Source organism: Periplaneta americana, chromosome 2, assembly GCF_040183065.1.
Source record: "Periplaneta americana isolate PAMFEO1 chromosome 2, P.americana_PAMFEO1_priV1, whole genome shotgun sequence".
NCBI classification, from domain to species: Eukaryota; Metazoa; Arthropoda; class Insecta; order Blattodea; family Blattidae; genus Periplaneta; species Periplaneta americana.
The window spans coordinates 217,449,059-217,468,695 of NC_091118.1; the positions used below are offsets into that span (position 1 = coordinate 217,449,059).

Genomic DNA, 19,637 nt, shown 5'->3' on the forward strand with positions numbered 1-19,637 from the left:
CACTATGTGGTGTTACCTCAGGGTTAAATGGACAGATCCCAGTGGCCCTAAACCCTGACATGATATTGTTAGGTGTCATGGACTTCAACCAAACGTCGGAAAAATTCTCCCAAATCTTGCTTTCGTAACGGTTCTTTCGCCATGATTGCTCCAGTGCCGCAAAACTGCCCAATCCTAGTATTTTTCGAAGGGTCCGAAAACTGTCTTGTCTAGAGGCTGCAATTCGTGTGTGCAATTACTTGGCAAGCAAAACAATATTATGTCATGCTTCTGCTATATCAACGATATTGGCATCAAGGTGAGATTTTGCACCATCGAAAATGAACAAGGATTTGCCGACAGTTTTAAATTTAGCAAAATGAGCTAGCCATTTAATAAAGACTTGACACGTCATTGAGCCCTTTTCTGTCATTTTAACAGCTGTGCCTGGGGGCATGTCATCACCCCATTCCGGTCGTCTCCTTTTTCCTTTGAAGACAATCATTGGAGGAATTGCTTGACCTACTATGTTGCAACAAGTTACAATTGTTACATTTTCTCCATGTTCTGGTGCAATCAAATGTAAGCGTTTAGTTTCTTTAGCAGCAAAAACTTCCTGTGTGTGATGAAGAGTCAATCGACACTCCTTCTCATCGATTTTGTAAATATTCTCAGGTTTTCCCATAAATCCATGTTCGACCATTATAGCTTCCAGTTTATCAAAATAGTCTTTCACAATTACACGATTTAGTTTCATTGCCCTGCCCTGGTTCAAAGTTTGCGCTTTCCTTTTTGACACATCTTGATGCCGCTTTAGAAGTAATTTCATCCACTTCCTACAGCTAACCCTAAGTTTTTATTAAAATTATTCTTCATGCCGTTTATTTCACAAAATGTGAAAACAGTTCTTTTCACAAGTTTACTAGTCAACGGCATCCCTACATCTGCAAGTCAGAAAAGTCGGCTGCACAATTCTCTTTCTTGCGCGAAGCTTAAAAGTGCAGGACGACCAATATTTTTCATCTCAGCCCTGGCATTGACATGGTACCTAAGGGTGTTCCTAGTTATACCGTAGCGTGTAGCAGCTGTGTTAAGGGGCATACCATTCTTCACAGCTGCAATAGCCCGTGCCATTACATCCTCAGAAATTTTCGATCGTGGTTTACCCATACTTACTTACTTACAAATGGCTTTTAAGGAACCCGAAGGTTCATTGCCGTCCTCACAAAAGCCCGCCATCGGTCCCTATTCTGTGCAAGATTAATCCAGTCTCTATCATCATATCCCACCTCCCTCAAATCCATTTTAATATTATCCTCCCATCTACGTCTCGGCCTCCTCAAAGGTCTTTTTCCCTCCGGCCTCCCAACTAACACTCATATGCATTTCTGGATTCGCCCATACGTGGTTTACCCATAATCTAAAATAAAGAAGAGGTATTAAAGATAACGAATTTTGCACCTAATTTCTGAGCTAAACAGCAGTAGTTTTGGTAAAATGCATTAATACTGCTAAGTATGCCGTTCCAACATTAAAGAGCATTAAATAACTCGAATTTATATTGGGATGCTTTATCATAAATCCTGTAGTAGGCATAACTGAAGTCAGTGCAACAGGGTTCATAATTCCGACATGTGTCGGATTTAAGAGCACCTCGTTTGCTGTTACTAATCGCGCTATTACACAATCCATATCGATAGATTCTGAAATTAATGAACGTCAAATTAAACTACAATACTTTACACTGTGAATGATGTCCAATATGAATTACATACCTTTGTCAAAAGCAGAATACTCAGACAAAATATGCTTCCTTCAGACAATATTTCTATTACACAAAATGTCTACTCACGCTCTGACCAGCAGAGAAACGCTTCTGCAAACTTGTTTATCACGGAACTGATATTGCTCTAAGACTGCTTCGAGAAACTGCAGTCCTCTGTCGGTTTAGATCACAATTTTTTGCAGCAGAGCCCACTGTCGTAATTAAGACCATGTCGGAAAATGGCTCACCTACCTTATTATTTTGTGAAAGTCCAGTTGTCCCAAATTGAACTGGACATCATGCAATGCCAGTTAGACTATTTATTTCAACAGTCCACTGAGGGTGCCCACTGCCTATTCTTTAACGAAAATATTTGTCCAATGCTGACATAAATGTTGGCATTATGTCCGGGCAGAGAATAGTAAAAGTTATAGTAAGATTTATCTGGTGGTAAGTATGGACTCGTACTTATTAAGTTGTTAGAAATACTCCTCCTCTCGTTTATCTACCTCATTGTTGAAAGAGATGTGATAGCGGTACTGTGGTTATTTTTCTTTGTTACGAGCCGAGTTAGTCTTGTATATTTTATTGAGCACAATTAAATGTAAATTCCGTGAGGTGCTGTGTGTATCGGCTGTTACTTTATTGTTGTTAACTTCTTTTATATTATTATTATTATTATTATTATTATTATTATTATTATTATTATTATTATTATTATTATTATTATTACTACTACTACTACCGTTTTCTTATTTCATTCAATTACTGTTCTATGTATTTCTATTCTTTTAGTCAATTATATTTCATTATACATCGCCTAATACCCAGCCTTGGCTTTATTTGCTTGCTTCCACTGCGCTATGTTGGGCAAATCCATGATTACCCCTTACATCCACCCAGGAGACGTAACCAATATGCTGTGAGGCGTTTCACATGGTCTTAGAGATTGAATTGTTAGATGTGTGGTATGTGGAACATTTCAATGACTTGAGAAACAGCTTTATGAATCACAGGAATGAGCATTTTTATGCATTTACTATTGCTCCGTGAATTATTCCCAGATTTTGTAATGATCCGCTGTTAACAGTTCAAGGAGGAAGCAAACGAATGTTTTAATTAAAATGACAATTTTGATAACCATATTAGTTTTTAACGTCTCTCTTTTTTTTCAATCATGACATATCAACTCTGCCTATACATCACTCTCAAAGGCTGAACGTAAGTATTTATTAGGTATGCTGGAAAAAGTATCATTCCTTGATAAATCTAAAATCTGACATCCCTGTAAGCAGGGGATTGGTTGGAAAATAACAACTGGTATTCACGTAATATTTCGAAATGTTCTATATGGGTTCATAAGGTTGAGATTCTGCCGATTGTCTAGCTGAGCACAACCAGAATTATTTCACATATCGATACAGCAGCGGATCATATTGACAGAGGGAGATCCAAGTAAATGGATAAACAACAGGAGTGGTAAGCACAATAAGCCTCAGGCTGCAGTGTTGCCTTTCGCCTCTCCTACTACGTGAAGATAAAAAAAGTCCACAATATATTATATTAAAAAAGGGTACTTCTAGTTTGATGGCTTCATTGACAAGATAGCTGAGCACTGGATAACAACAGTTTGAGTTACCAGTATAATTTCGTTTATTGGAATGAAGGCTTTTATACACTTACTTACTTATGGCTTTTAGGGAACTTGCAGGTTCATAGCATATTGAAGTATGGAATCCTGGTGTGGGGAAACAGCTATAAACTTATGGAAGTCCTGCTGATTCAGAAGAAAGCGATAAGAATTATCACAGAAGTACCAAGCAAAGCACATTGTAAACCACTGTTCATACAGGAGTCCATCTTAACAGTTGTTAATGAATATATTCTGGAACTCCTTCTTTACATCAAGAAAAATCTTTATGGCTTCACCAGTAGGATGGATAAACATGAGCATAATACTCGGAATAAAGAAAAACTGGACATACCATTTTGCAGACTATCCAAAGTTAACAGTAGTCCTAACATGTTGGGCTGTAGGATGTTCAACATGTTACCACAGGAAGCACAGGAAGTGTCACTTGACATATTCAAAGTCAAAGTGAAAACGTGGCTTCTTAGAAACCCATTCTATTAAGTGCAAGAATATTTTGAATTAGAAAATCAAGCTATAGATATTTTTTAGGTTTCTTTCTTTGAATTTTATTATTATTTTGTAATATATTAGGAAATTCTCATAAATTGTTAAGTTAATTCTTGTTTTATTGTATATAAACGGAGCAAATCAAATAATATTTGTGATCAGTGTGTTACAATTTTCATCTAGATATTAGCCTATTTTTTGATAATCCTGATTCTCAATTGTAAACTCTAAGGAGTATTTGTGATCATTTTGTTTTATGTTTAGTGTTGTAATAGAATAATTTTCATTTTTGCATGATAATTTCACACGTGTAATTTGACAATATCATTAGCTTTTGCTATAACGACAGCTAATAAATACTATACTATACTATACTATACTACTATGCTATATTATATTATACTATACATTGCCACCCTCACATAAGCCCGCTATCGATCCCTATCCTATGCAAGATTAATCCAGTCTCCACCATTATTTCCCATCTCTCTCAAATCCATGTTAATATTATCCTTCCATCTACGTCTCGGTCTCCCCAAAGGTCTTTTTCCCTACTGTGAATATTCCTATAGTTTTAACTGGAAATAAGTGAGGAAGATCGCCTGTCCAGTTCGTTTTCACATTTGTAACCCAGGCAGAAGATCATCCAGTTTGTGTTTAACGTTCTAGCTCATCATTCAACTTAAGAATTTAGTTATAATAACAACTAAAACGAAAACTAAGCGGTAAATTGCCTTAGTTGAGTAGTTTCGACTTTGTATCAGTCATCTTCAGAATTTACCACTAGTTTTCATTTTAACATTATAAAGTTATTAAAACTAAATTTTTAAGTGATACAAAGTGTTAAATTTATTTATTTATTTATTTATTTATTTTATTTTATTTTATTGGGTTATTTTACGATGCTGTATCAACATCTAAGTTATTTAGCGTCTGAATGAAATGAAGGTGATAATGCTGGTGAAATGAGTCCGGGGTCCAGCACCGAAAGTTACCCAGCATTTGCTCGTATTGGGTTGAGGGAAAACCCCGGAAAAAACCTCAACCAGGTAACTTGCCCCGACCAGGATTCGAACCCGGGCCACCTGGTTTCGCGGCCAGACGCGCTGACCGTTACTCCACAGGTGTGGACCAAAGTGTTAAAAGTGAGTACCCAAGATGTATAATTATTCTAGCTATGGCGTCTCCAGGGTGCTGCAATACAAAGGAAATGCCTTCCTCACACATCCCGACTTACAATAGGCTCCTGCCTAAACCATTTACATTAACAGGCATTACATCTTCAAATATTGTGACAACTTATACAAAATGAGTACCACAGCTGAAAATTTCCTGTACCGGTACCCTCAAAAATGTTACAAACTACAGGGTACCAGCCCAACTGTAACAATTCCTCCTGCCTGCATGTCTAGACTTGCCTTGCTGTATCTGCTGTGCTGATAGCGAGACAAGTCCAAGGATGACCTGATATTTGTCTTACCCAAGCAGGATTCGAACCCTCGCCTGCTCACGTGACTCAGTACAAATTATCTGCGTTGCAAGTCCGTTGTTCTACACAAATAAACAATCTGCATACATACCGTCTGCATGCTATTCACTGCGGTCCTCCAGTTTCTATATTTTTGTTGCCAAGCGTTTATTGCTTAGCCTTCAGCTCGTATTTATTTGCAATATGATGCAGTGTGAGCAAGACAGGCCTGATTACGAACAATATGAAAACCCACTAGCTATTTCTTCGTACAACCTGCCATCCTCATCTTGTTGTAGGGCCACGAGATGGGATGGTTTGCGGGGGTGAGGCTTCGTTACTCCTTGGATGACATCAGGAGTATTTTCCAAAAGAAAAACTTTTCAAATCTGTGCAAGAAAGATCATGGCAACCTGACAGAGGCTAACACAACCCACAGTGATTAACTAGGTTAAAAATGACCCAAGCTAATAGCAGAACGAGCAGAAATTATAACAAATTCGAAACTGTAAGCGAAAAAATTAGCCTATTACCACATTTTTATGTACTAATGTACAGACCCTGTTGGTCGTTAGAGCTTGAACTGACATCTTGCGGTTGTACCAACGAACTACTCAAGTGATCATGTGTATTACCTACCAGTAGTCGAATTGGAAGTAAATTACTGCTGGCATGCACAGACTTGGGGATTTCTTAAATAAGACATTGCTTCTATGCGCGAACTAAATAAAGTATCGGTACATTATATAAGACATCACGCACTACTGCAGGAATGTCTAAAATAAGGTGCAGAGTATGACGACACTGTTTGTTAGAGTAAGTGACTGTGTGACCAGCTTTACTAAATAACAGTCAATTTCAAGTTTATACTGCCGCTATGTTTTATGTTACTTCCAGTATGTCATACGGCCTCAATTCGACCAATGATTATATTATTAGTAATACGACGTTCCAGTAATTGTCTATTTCGGCTCCAGTGGGCGTATGTAGCACAATCGTACAATTTACCAGACTTGACATGTGTGACGTAGAACAATTAGTCCATCAATCTGTTGGTCAGCTGCACAAGAGCACGCTTTTCACCACGAGATCGCCCTGCATGTGTCCTTGTTTTGGGGGAAACTAAATTTTGTTCCCGAAGGATGTAACAAATAGAAAAACTGCGGAATGAAAACTGCTCAAGGACTACAGTGCATAACTCACAGTCGTGTCTGCATACGCGGGCGTCCAGATGGATGGGTGGATCATTTCCTGCAGCACCAGCGGCCGGGCGATCACTGGGATGTACTTGAACACTTGCTCCTTCACTTCGTTCATTGAGTGAATGTGGACGTAATACCCTGCAACACGAAGCTGGCTCAGTGTACGCAGTGGCAGCAATCTTCCTCTACATTCTTTTTAAACAAGGCCCATTTCAACAAGCCAGAGAACCACCACGAAAAATTAAGTTATTATTTTAAATTAGTTCTTATAAGTTTTACATAAATACTTTAAATTCTATAGTTTATTACATATATGGTAACATGTAAATTTCATGATTCAATAAACATTTCTCCATTTCTTTTTAATTCAGACAAGTAATATGTTAAATATTTATGTAAATATAGATCATCTTCCTTACTTCCATGGTTACCGGTATATATAACGTGTACACAGAATATCTTCTTTTACAAAAGTTTGATGGTGCTTTCCATTTATTTTACCTGGAACTGTCATATTGAGAAAACTATAGAAAAATTGAACCGCTATGTATATGCTTTCAGAATATTAAACAAAACAACCTCTAATGAAGTTCTCAGATCTATGTATTTTGGCTATGTACATTCCCAGATTCAGTATGGCATACCATTATGGTGGGCAACAAGCAAAATTACGGAAATTTTTAAGCTACAGAACAAAATTATAAAAATTATGAAACAAGCACCTATAAGGTCGCAAAGTAAAGAAATTTTTAGGGAACTCAAAATTCTGCCAGTACCTTGTATATACATTCTAGAAACAGTGTCCTTCATTCATAAAAACAAAGCAAAATTCAAATTGAATTCATGTATCGAACAAGAACATCAAGTCATATCCATCTGTCCACCCATAGAATAACCACAAGTCTTAAAAATATTTTACATAGAGGCATAAATATGTATAATAAAATTCCAAGCTCCATAATAAGTAGTAAACAAAAGAAGTTTAAAAGCATGGTCAACAGGTTGCTGCTGCCTCATATGCCATATACTGAAGAGGAATTTATGTCTTTAGACCTTGCAGAAAGTGCCTACTAATGTGTAATTGTATCATGTCAGCAGATGTCCTGCAATAAAAAATATGTCCATAGTATAATCAGAAACTAGATTAAGACTTAGAAATAAGATTGACGAAGCCATGATTTGTAAAGATCTTTATGGTGAATAAATTACTATTCCTATTACTATATGAAATCGTTGGCATTTACAAACATTACAGAGAATCGAATAACGAATCAGATATTGCTGTGTACTGCTTTTCAAAATTCGACATAGACCTAAAAGTATCGGTACCAGACAAATTTAGAATAAAAGAACAAATATAAAGGAGATCTTGTCATTTCTGTACACTTTCAGTGAATATTAAAAATATCTTTTGTTGGTAAACGCAAGAGCAACTACAGAAGCCACCAATACTTCGAATGCTTGCTCTGTTATCTCCAGAGAAACGAAAGATCGTGAAAATGACAGAGAATATAAAATGGAGGCCCTCATACAAGTATAATTTTATTAATGAAAGAAAGAAATATTTCTTTACATATTCAAAAACTGAGAGTCCTCGACTTAGAGCCATTCATATTTTCACTTATGACAACGCATTCCAGACGTGAAGTTCCCTCCACAGCACTGCACGCGTGTCGCTTCTCTGTAGTTTGTTTCGGAACTGAGTGGCCTATACGAAACCCGTGCTGAACATTTGACAGTCGTGCTTCAGAGGTTTTCCTTATTATTCCATTAAGTATTTCTGCATATATTTTGTATCCGGTACTGAGGACACTTATACCTCTGTAGGTTTACTCCACTCTTTGTTAAAAATTCACACTACTTCGGCTTCATACCAGAAATTGGAATATGAGGGAAGACATTTACAATTTGAAAAAGAAAAGGCAGTGTGACCGTGCAATGGGTAAATCTGTAAGATTGGCAACACAGCAGTGGCACTGTACACCGCTATAACAGGCCAATGCTGTATATGATAACCAGAACCTGACTAGCAACAACAAAAGACAGTCAGTATTCCTCCACCTGCTCTACTACTACGAACTAGAGGCTTGCGCACAAAAAGAAGGCAGTCAGCACAGCACCTCGTCGATACGGGTGCAAATGGTGAATCTTATAATATGCATACAATTATTGTCTGATGGATGAGGCATGGGTTCCCTTCCTAATTGCCACAGTTTTCAAGGGGAAAGTAACAGGTTTGACCGTGCATAAACGTCCATTCCTTGTCACTATGTTGATCTGGACACACGTCATTGGATTGCTGCCACGTCAGCTTGGAAGTGTCCAAATAATGGGTTGAAGATGAACCCTGACACAGACAGATAAATCCACAGCTGCAATAATTGCACTATATGATCTCTAAAAAAAATAGTGTAAATAATTCAGTAAATAAGTACATAGCAAGAAATACAAGAAAGAAATCTAACATAGTGAACTTCTATGGGGAAACGAACAAGTTGCATTGGTAGATAGTAGCAAAAATGGCAAAAATCAAAACTACACTCAACGAGACACAAAATACAAAAAAGTATCTTACGAAAAGAATAAGAACGAAAAAAATGTGAGGGAACTCTGTTTAAAAAAAAAGATAGAACACGAAACAAGACTACAAAAACCATGAAAATATTATAGAGAAAAAGAAGAGTCAATTATTGTCTGCAGTGAGGAACACTTGCCTCTGTTGAGACAGGCCATCCACTGGATTTCGCGCACTTTGGTCACTTCCTGTCCGATGAGGAAGGTGAACACACGCACGGGAATGTACGTGTTGTTGTCCTGCCAGTTCCAGGCCTCGAACACCTCCGTGTGGTTGCCCGACACGCCGTCCGTCACCAGCATGATGGCCTGGTTGCACTGCACGCCCTCGCTCGAGTTGCTGCAGCCCCGCAGTTCCCGGTACTGCACACAACAAACGATGCTTTACACTGCTACATCATTATTAATAAGAACAAGTCTTCGCATGTTTTCCTTCGAACGTAGGTATTTTTGCCCCAGATATTACTCACATTGTGACCACATTCCTTTTAGCAGCCAGCCCTTATTATTGCATTCTCTTCTTCCATTAACCTCAGTATGTAATCCGCAGCAGACATAACAATGATCGCAATGCTAGTGTTCAATCTAGTTTCGAGTCTGTTTAGTTTCGATGCAGGCACCATCAGAGACACCATTACAGAAGTAAAGATGGCTGTCTCCATGTTCCTATGTGTACACATGGGAGCAGGATCTGAACCATTGCTACTCAAGTATTTTCCAATTACAGTTTTGAAGTTGGTGCTGGTTACCTATACAATGTGCTACCATGGAACTGTAGCCACTGCTCACATTGTAAGCCAACCAAAATATATTATGGAACACTGTATTTCATTGTAGTTTCAGTATATATATATATATATATATATATATATATATATATATATATATATAAAGAAAGTCACTAAATATAAAACAAATTAATACTACTCGTACTGCTCTCACGATGGATCTGTACTGGTATTTCAATTCACAATCAAGACTGAGAAATGTAATACATTACTCGCAAAGAATAAACAAAAGTTATGAAACCTTGCTTTAGTAAAACATGAACTGAAACAATCGGAAAGAACTGGTAAGTACAATAAGTATGATGATAATAGTTACACTACTTGAAGCAAATACTGTCTCCAAAACTGTACTGGTAAATATGAAGGTGAACAAGTTCAACATGCAGTTTCATTCTGTAAAATTTATGATAAACGTGAAAAATTTTCCTCAGTTTGTCCTATTACATTTATTACATCACTCATCCAATTTCGAGCATCGATATTCCACCAATTGTTTACAATGTCATTCAGTAACTACGGTACCTGATACGTAGGCTACATTAAAAATGACGATCTAACTTTAAGAACTGTAATGCTTCTCCGTCCGCAAACACAACTTTCTGCTGTGAAACCCAAGCAGAGACAACACAGCAGAGTGCAAGCACCTTGTCTACTTCTTCACCAATCAAATTTTTGTAATTCACTTGCTGAAGTGAAAAAACAAATGTCAAAATATAATTTCCAAGTTCTGCAAAGCCAGTTAATAGATCAATCAATCAATCAATCAATCAATCAATCAACAATCCATAAAGGTCTAACCTCCTCCACCTACAGAAACTACTTGACCTTGCTCACTGCCTGGCCGCATTCTACAGAGTATGAACCAACTTCGCCTTCACAGTGTTCTGTTGGCAATTTTATTGTTTGCAGCAGCAGTCATTAAAACACTGCATGCTTGGACTAGCGTCTCTTATCCGTGGACAAGACACAGTCCTAGCGTGCAATCGTCGCTGCTGGCGGGTATGCTGTCTGTATCCCTTGTGCACAACAGAGCAGAGTTCCTTACCCTCCATGCACTCTACCCATTTCACCACTGGTTTACAGCATTCGACGACTCAGTACTGGTATCTTAGCCTACTTGAAAGCTGAAAGTTACTTGCTGACAAATTATTCATGTCGTTTAACAGAATACTCCCTCCTATTTGAGTGCAATGAATAATTGTGAATACAGACCTAGGCTTTATGTCAGTTTGGGTACCTACATCAGCTAATACAAAATTGCAATGATTTTATCCTTTGTTTTTTATATAAGGGGGATATTGTCGATTATTACAATTTAAATATTTGAGTAGTTTAATATCAAAGACGGACATCTGTTGTCTCCATAGTTTTAATCTAGAGGCACTTTTTTATTTCACAGTCTTCTTTGTAATATTTTAACACAATTTATTTTTATAGATGTAGTGTTAGAGTTTGCATAACCATAACTGAAAAGAGCACGAAAAAATGTATAAGAATCAACATTATCTGAATTTCGATCTGAAGGTCAGATGTCTGCCTTTGATATTACGCTACTCATTTATATTCTATGGCTACTTCGCATTAATAATAATAATAATAATAATAATAATAATAATAATAATAATAATAATAATAATAATAATAATAATAATGTGTTTTGTTGTGCTTTTTCTGTTTTCTATTTCCATAAACATTTCCTATATGAAAAATCAATATATATATATATATATATATATATATATATATATCCCTCTCCCTCTCTCTCCCTCCCCCTCTCTCTGCCCCTCTCTCTCCCTCCCCCCTCACCCCCTCTCTCCCCCTCCCCTCTCCGTCTCTCCCCCTCCCTCCCCCTCCCTCTCTCTCCCTCTCTTTCCAGCCATATAGAGTGAAGGCTTCCGTAAGCGCCCCCCTCACTTGTTGAAGCAGAAACAACTTGGTTTGAGGGTGGGACTGCAGAGTGCTGCCATTTGGCGGGAGGAAGTGCAGCTGCCATTGCAAGACAAATGGCAAGGGCTGCCTAACCTCCCTCTCAAGTAAAGCGGCGGGAGTATGATATTGCTGGCCACTCCATACTTGAACCAAATAAAGTTTACAAAATTTGAGGTAGATCCGCAAGGAGCACAAATGAAGGGAACACAACAGTAATGTACCTTATTGACAGTCATTATCGTTTCAACAGTGTCTCTTGAACACTGACACTGAAAGTTTTGTAAATTGAAAATTAATACTTTAAGTGTCATTTTAAAGTAAATTGAAAATTAATACCTTAAGTGTCATTTTAAAGTAAATTGAAAATTAATACCTTAAGTGTCATTTTAAAGTAAAAATCTTTGATCTAGAATAAACATGTTCTCGAAGTGAACTAGTTTGTACTTATATGCACATTTACATAAGCTCTCTCTGAAATCAGTTATCAACTTACTCTCTCTAGTAGCTGGAAAGCTTTATTGAAAGCATAAGTCAGGTTGGCGTATCCCTCCGGCTTTATGTTCTCCACAGCATCTTTTAATGTATTAACATTCTCCAATGTGGCCTGCAGAATAAACAAACAAGTAATGTATTAGCATTGATTTCAATATTCCATTACTCCTTCAAAACTTAGAGAAATCCTAGCTGCTATTAGTAAATGTAATACTAAAATAACTATTGGTACAGATTTAAATATTGATCTCAGCGTCAAGTAATAAGGCAGGAGGATATTTCTCAAACTTGCTTAGGTCCTATAATTTGTAGGCTGTCCCACTGGTCTTAGCCCAACTAGATATGAAGCATGTCTTGATTACTTTTTTATGGCTATCCCACATATGTACTGTCAAGCATCCCCCTACACAAAGATGCCTGGAGAGAAATAAAAAATAGGTTGTAGCCGCCAAATTACTCTTCAAGGATCGACCACTCACATAAATTGAAGAAAAGAGGACAGAGGACGGACACTGGAAAATTTTCTTTCTGAATTGTACTATCACGGACTGGAATGCTCTACCTGCAGACTTACCAAAGGCTTTATCAATAACCAAAAATGTATTTAAAATTAGCCTAAGGACTTTACTAATAGACGGTAATACCGTATATTATACACACTATTTTGTTGTTTTACAAGCACCGTATAGTGAGTAACATAGTGAATCTTCAGTGATTTATTTTGGTATACATCTTGATTACACAACTTTTAACACTGTATCACTTCGGAAAACGTATTATGTGTCTTTCTCATGTTAAATTTATTGTATATTACCTCATTAACATGTTTCAGCCTGTTATCGGCCATCTTCATAACTGGTTATTGCTGGTCTTGGCACCTTTTGTTTGTTTTTCCCGGGAAACACAAATTTCCAATTAACTGGCACAATCAATTATATGGCACTGACTTTGTCCCATAATTACTGGATACAAGAGATTCCATGTATGTATGTATGTATGTATGTAAGTAGGGTGGATGTGAAATAACCTTGTAGATTGAAAGGGTCGATAGGGTACACGTAAATTAATAGAAAACCTATATTACGTTTTGTGATTAAATGCTCGGTTAATTAGGAAATTAAGTTTTAAGTTTCAGCAGTCCGGCAACATCGTCGCTGACACACTATTAGTGATACAGATGTAAGGGGTCAACGAATTCGGTGTGTCTCAGTACGTCTCTGCCAAGACATTGTCATGGCTTGAATTTAGAGGTTTTTAAAATTAAATTTACACGAAAAGCATACACGCTAATATTGAAATACACCAGAGGAATAAAATATAATTATTCTTTATTAGATTTATTATTAATATGAACAAAACTCACGATCCTACTTGCAATAGGTACCGAATAAGAGATTGTCAAAAATTGGGGGCGGGGGGGAAACACTTTTTTCTGAAAGATTATGAACTTTCCACCAATACGATATTATTTTTTGTTACATACAACATGAACTATTCATGCTGAAAATCTGCAAGACTATTTAATTTCCATTTTGTATATATCGCATTTTTGTTGATCAAGTCTCAATGAAACATCACCAATATTACAACACAAACTTAATAACACAATGACAGGAAAACAAATTAGTGATCACTAGCTCTCCATTTTTAGGCTGTAAAAACGTGATTTTAGGTTACATGCTTTACTACAAATTAGAATAGGTGTCTCATGGCATTAAAGGCACAAAAACTTTATCATACTAATGGAACATTTTGGTCGCACCTGCACGAGCATGTCTTTGAAGCATGGCACAGCCTCGTCGGTCTTCTCTGAGTAGTTGAACACGTTGACGAAGTCGTTGTTGTTGAGTGTGTCCAGGATGTTGCTGACAGTCAGTCTGGCTATGGTGTTCCGGTAACCCGTCATGGAGCCCGAGTTGTCCATCAGGATCACCAAGTCCTTGGTACAGGTCGCTGCCTGGATGTACCAGTACCGGTTGCGGCAGTCAAAGAGGTCAGGGTCTCCTCTCCACTTCATAGCTGTAACACAAGATATCCTACTCAAACCTAGTCGTCTGCAGTTAACCCAAATAAGAAGACAGATCTTCAACTGTCTACCTCCCACTTAAAAGACATCGTCTTATAAACATGAAGAGTTGGACTCCTCACAAGCAGATTGTGTAGTTCAGATGAATTGTCCACGAAAATCGGTGCCATAGCTATTCAAAACTGATAGAAATACTAAAAGTTATTTATTAGTTGTGAACAATGAAGTTATTTCACATGCCTTGCTGGTAATCTGTAAATTCTATTATGAACAGCAAGAAAGAGGAAGTAGATACCTTAAATAATCCTTTTACAAAGATTCCGACCTTGGCCTGCAAGACTGACGTCACAGTTTGCTCCACTCCCAAGTTTGAACGGTGGAAGCATGGCCACAAGACTGGATACATATCTCTTGTCCCCATACCCTACAATGACGCGAGGGTTGAAGGGAAGGGATGAGTTACGTGTTCCGGCTTGTGACAACGTCTGCCACAATTGGAGCACAGTTTTGCACCCATCCCCCGCCCTTAAACTTGTCCGTCCGAATCCAAGCCCATACATGTGTCTCGTCCATCAAGTGTTTGTGTGGGACTAGCATCAATGTCCTTGCCTCATATCGCCTTGACCACAAAGTGTGGCAGAGAATCTGCCCTCTCAGGACTGTCACATTCATAAAGCTTAAGCAAATTCTAGAAATACCAAGTGAAAAGGAAAACTTGATGTCTCGATATAATCCACTTAATAACTTCAAAGTAGATTGCTGCCTTGATCTTGATGAAGTCTTCAACAAAAAAGGTATAAATCCAGAAACAGCAAAAGCTATTGCCCTACAAACAAGTAATAGAAAATATCCACAGAAGGACTGGTTATACATTTACACTGATGGATCTCTCATGGATCAAAATGAAGGAGCTGGAGCAGGAGCTACTTGCCAATACTTTTCTCTTTATAAAAATTTGGCAAGTACACAACAAATTTTGATGGCGAAGTTGAAGCCATTTATACATCACTTCAAAATGTATTTGTTTGGCTAAACCAGTGCAAAAACATAGTCATTCTGTCTGACTCCAAAGCTGCAATCCAGTCCATCAGCTCAACTACATCCCCTAAAATGGAAAAAGTAAAAGAAATTCATTGCATGGTAAAACAAATTCAAATGCTAAATAAAAAAGTGGTCTTCCAATGGATCCCGGCCCACTCCGGACTGAACGGTAACGAGAAAGCAGATATGTTGGCAAAGAAAGGAACTTATATCAACTTAAAAACAAATTTCAAGTTCCCATATGAATCAATAAAGCGAGTCATAAAAAGAATAAGTAACAGCGAACAGGCAAAACATCAAAATCCAAAATGGAAAGAATCATTGAAAGATCCAAAATTAATTCCTGACCTACCTCGAAAATCTGCCGTGGCCATGTTTAGATTGATTACTGGTCATGATTGCCTCCATCGTATTGGAGTACTGAATTCACCTAAATGCTTACTGTGCACATGGAGATGGAGTATCTGGCTAATTGTGAAACTCTTAGGACATTTGTGGACCTTCCATCAAAATATTGGGAAGCAAGAAGGATGATGACTTCATTGTTAAATCCAGAGCATTAGACACACACATTCATTAACAATGTTCATAAAGAAAATAAAACATGTATTAATTATGAAATAAAAATGTTGAAAAGATGACAGTTCTAATCTGCATCCTAATCATTCGATGAAGAGTCAGTAAATTTCGACGTCCATTCTCGCATCCTCAATCCGAGAAAATGTTCTTCATTGCAGCAAGCCTAACAGCTGTTGCATATGAAATTAACTTTTTATGAATATTACTTTGTATTTTCCAGAATAATACAATTTTGAACAAGACACGCAGAAACTTTTCCGCACTGTGTACCATAAGATAACACTATTTAAAAATCTTGCAATTCTTTCAATTTACCTTATTTCTTCTCTTTGTCGGGGTCTTCTACAAAGAAGAAATGGGTAGGGAACAGAAAGGGCTTGGGCTGTGAATATCAAGGACTGGACTTTTCCACACTCAAATTGAACGAACAGAAATACAAACAGCTACAGCATGACTTGTAGCCTAGCAGTCCGTATCAACTGACCTGTTTCTCATTCTTTAGAGATAGTCAAAACTACGATTGTGAGTGGCCTTCGTCAGCGTTTGTCACGAACTGATATGTACTGAAGTCATGGTTACCATTGTATTGTTTTATTTTTCTGATTTCAGTAGTGATAAACATGCTCTGCTAAATAACCTATTTCTCTACAGTGATAACAATAGTCGATTTCCATTCACAATTCCTGAGAACTTGAACATCTATGTAATTTGTTTTGTAGCATTTACTTCATTTCTATTATTGCTACAATGATTCTGATGACGAATTTCAGCAGCATTAAGATCTGCAGCTTCCCAAGCAATTGTCGTCTCTGATATTGCTATACCTAACGTTAAAGTCTTTATTGATGAAAGACTTTTCTGAATAATTTCAAGGGAAAAATTGTTCCGGGGCCGGGTATCGATCCCGGGACCTCTGGTTGAACGTACCAGCACTCTACCACTGAGCCACCCGGGAACTCCACCCGACACCGTCTCAATTTTTCCCTTTATATCCACACAACTCGCGTGGGCTGACGAAATGCCAGAGATCCACGACGAGTGCACACAATCGATACCCAGCCCCGGAACAATTTTTCCCTTGAAATTATTCAAATCTACTTTACAGGGAGCTTCACCTGAAAGACTAGATTTGCATAATATATACGTTACTGTGTACGTTAACAGAAAACCACAATTCCAAGTGACACAGAGATTGTGTGCACTCGATGTGGTTATTTTGATTTTTGAAATACTGTATAGGTGTAATACCATCTGCAGGTTGCACACTGCAAGTATTGCAACGCTTGCTCGTTTCTCGGAGCTACAGGAAAGACGTAGAAATAGCGAGAATATGATGTGCGCGCAAGTGCCTTCCTCCTTGGTCCGTCCTAGGCGCAGATGCTTCTGCTATGTGTTGTTTGAAGCTCTGGTCCGAGAGCTACACCAACGACTATTTAACGTTACACAGAGCAGTATTGACAGCGGGAATGTACTGTGATTTGCAAGTGCAATGTAATTGTATGAGCGGAATGCATGTGTTAGCTGCTACATGTATTATTAATTCTTAAACATTAATTTGAAAAATTGCAATGAGTTCGGAATTGTGTATTGTATTGTATTGTATTTATTAATATTCCATGATATTCATACATGCTTACAGCTAGAATATGGAACAAGTCAAAAAACTTAATACTATTATAAAATCTTAATTTATAGTCACAGTCTAGATCAAATATATACAGACGAGATTTACAATATAGTCCACTAGTACAACACATAGTTTTAGTATCAATTTCATGAAGTGTTATTGAATGTCATGTATTCACCTACAGAATAGAAGGCGTGAGAAATTAGGTACTTCTTTAATTTGGCCATAAATAATCTTATGTTTTGAGTTTCATTTTTTATATCGATAGGGAGGCTATTAAAAATGTTTACTGCCATATAACGCACTCCTTTTTGATAGCACGATAGACTTCCCGATGGAGTATGAAAGTCATTTTTTTGACGTGTATTTATGCTATGAACTGTTGAATTAGTTACAAAGTTTTCACGATTACATACGAGGAAGATTATTAATGAAAAGATATACTGACAAGCCATGGGCATTATTTGTAGTTTTTTAAAAGTAGTCCTACACGATTCCCTAGATTTAGCACCTACTATTATTCTAATTACTCTTTTTTGTAATAGAAATATATTGTTACTATCTGTGGAATTTCCCCAGAATATTATTCCAAAACTCATTACCGAGTGGAAGTATGCAAAGTATATTGTTTTTAAGGCATTGATATTTAGTATCTTTTGCATAGATCTAATAGTAAAACAAGCTGAATTTAGTTTGGGGGTAATTTCTTTAATATGATTTTTCCAATTTAACACATTATCGATTTTTAAGCCAAGAAATTTGGTTGTTGTAATAGGGATCTATTATTAATTATTGCGCTAGAAATTTGCGACGTTGAATTTGGGCAGGATTTAAATTCAATTATGTTAGTTTTGTTACAATTTAATACTAATTTATTGACTCAGAACCAGTCACATATTTTGAAGAGAACTTCCTCTGTTGAAGATTGGAATGTGTTGGAGTTATTGGCTGTAATTACTATACTTGTGTCATCTGCAAACAATAAATGTGTTATTGAAACCTTATTATTAAATCCATTTCCCGAAGGACTATTCAAGAGAAGACAGACATTATAGAGAATATGTGCGCTCGTTGAGTGCAGCTCAATACAACAATGTGCATTGGTTGGCAGGGTCGAGAAAACTAAATAAACTGTTTTGTTGGCCATGTTTGTTATATTATATCGAACTTCTACATCTGATTAGCGAATATGATCCATGACTCATAATGATTTCATAATTATAAAATAAATTATTTATGTGGGTCTGATTATTTTATATTATGAATTATTATATCCTCCCATCTTCCCCTATGAATAGAAGAGCAAGCATAACTTTGTGACTAGCATTCGCCCCTGATATACACAAAATAAAGTACCGGTAAATAACGATAAATATATTTTTTGTTCAGAAAAATTCAGGGGATGCGACACATTACCCTTACCATGCACGCTACAAGGCATTACCATGCCAATCCATGAACTTCAATACGTCACATCACGAACTTAGAAGGAGAACGAAGTAACTTCTCTGGTTCCTAGATCTGACAGCAACTCACCTGGGTAACTGCGCAACAGGCCGTACGAGCTGCCGAAGTACTGGAAGGACAGACCCGGGTCGCTGTAGTAGTTGTGGATGAACACGTCGTCCAGCACCTCCGACCACTTGATGATGTCCAGCACAGGCTCGGCTGGAACGTGTGAGTCACGAATTAAAACAGACGCAGTTTTTAGAGCTTCATTCCATATGTAAATACAGCAGACATTTCACGTCTTTTGAACTGCTTGCATTTCATTGGAAACTAAGCATAATTCTAATATGGCATATTTATTTTTATTTGGTTATTTTACGACGCTGTATCAACATCTAAGGTTATTTAGCGTCTGAATGAAATGAAGGTGATAATGCCGATGAAATGAGTCCGGAGTCCAGCACCGATAGTTACCCAGCATTTTCTCGTATTGAGTTGAGGAAAACCCGGAAAAAACCTCAACTAGGTAACTTGCCCCGACCAGGATTCGAATCTGGGCCACCTGACTTCGCGGTCAG

At 37.4% G+C, this 19,637-nt stretch overlaps 1 protein-coding gene across 4 annotated transcripts in view; it reads right to left on the reverse strand.

The window, feature by feature from the left end:
* LOC138695131 (voltage-dependent calcium channel subunit alpha-2/delta-3-like) overlaps positions 1 to 19,637 on the reverse strand; it is a 91,337-nt gene that overhangs the window by 54,345 nt on the left and 17,355 nt on the right. For all 4 annotated transcript variants that reach the window (XM_069819552.1, XM_069819551.1, XM_069819550.1 and 1 more), the window contains 5 exons: positions 19,147 to 19,278; positions 14,100 to 14,356; positions 12,339 to 12,449; positions 9,269 to 9,491; positions 6,556 to 6,692 (listed from right to left, as the gene is read on the reverse strand). In XM_069819552.1, coding sequence (XP_069675653.1) covers positions 6,556 to 6,692; positions 9,269 to 9,491; positions 12,339 to 12,449; positions 14,100 to 14,356; positions 19,147 to 19,278 — 860 coding nt within the window. The remainder of the gene's footprint in view (positions 1 to 6,555; positions 6,693 to 9,268; positions 9,492 to 12,338; positions 12,450 to 14,099; positions 14,357 to 19,146; positions 19,279 to 19,637) is intronic.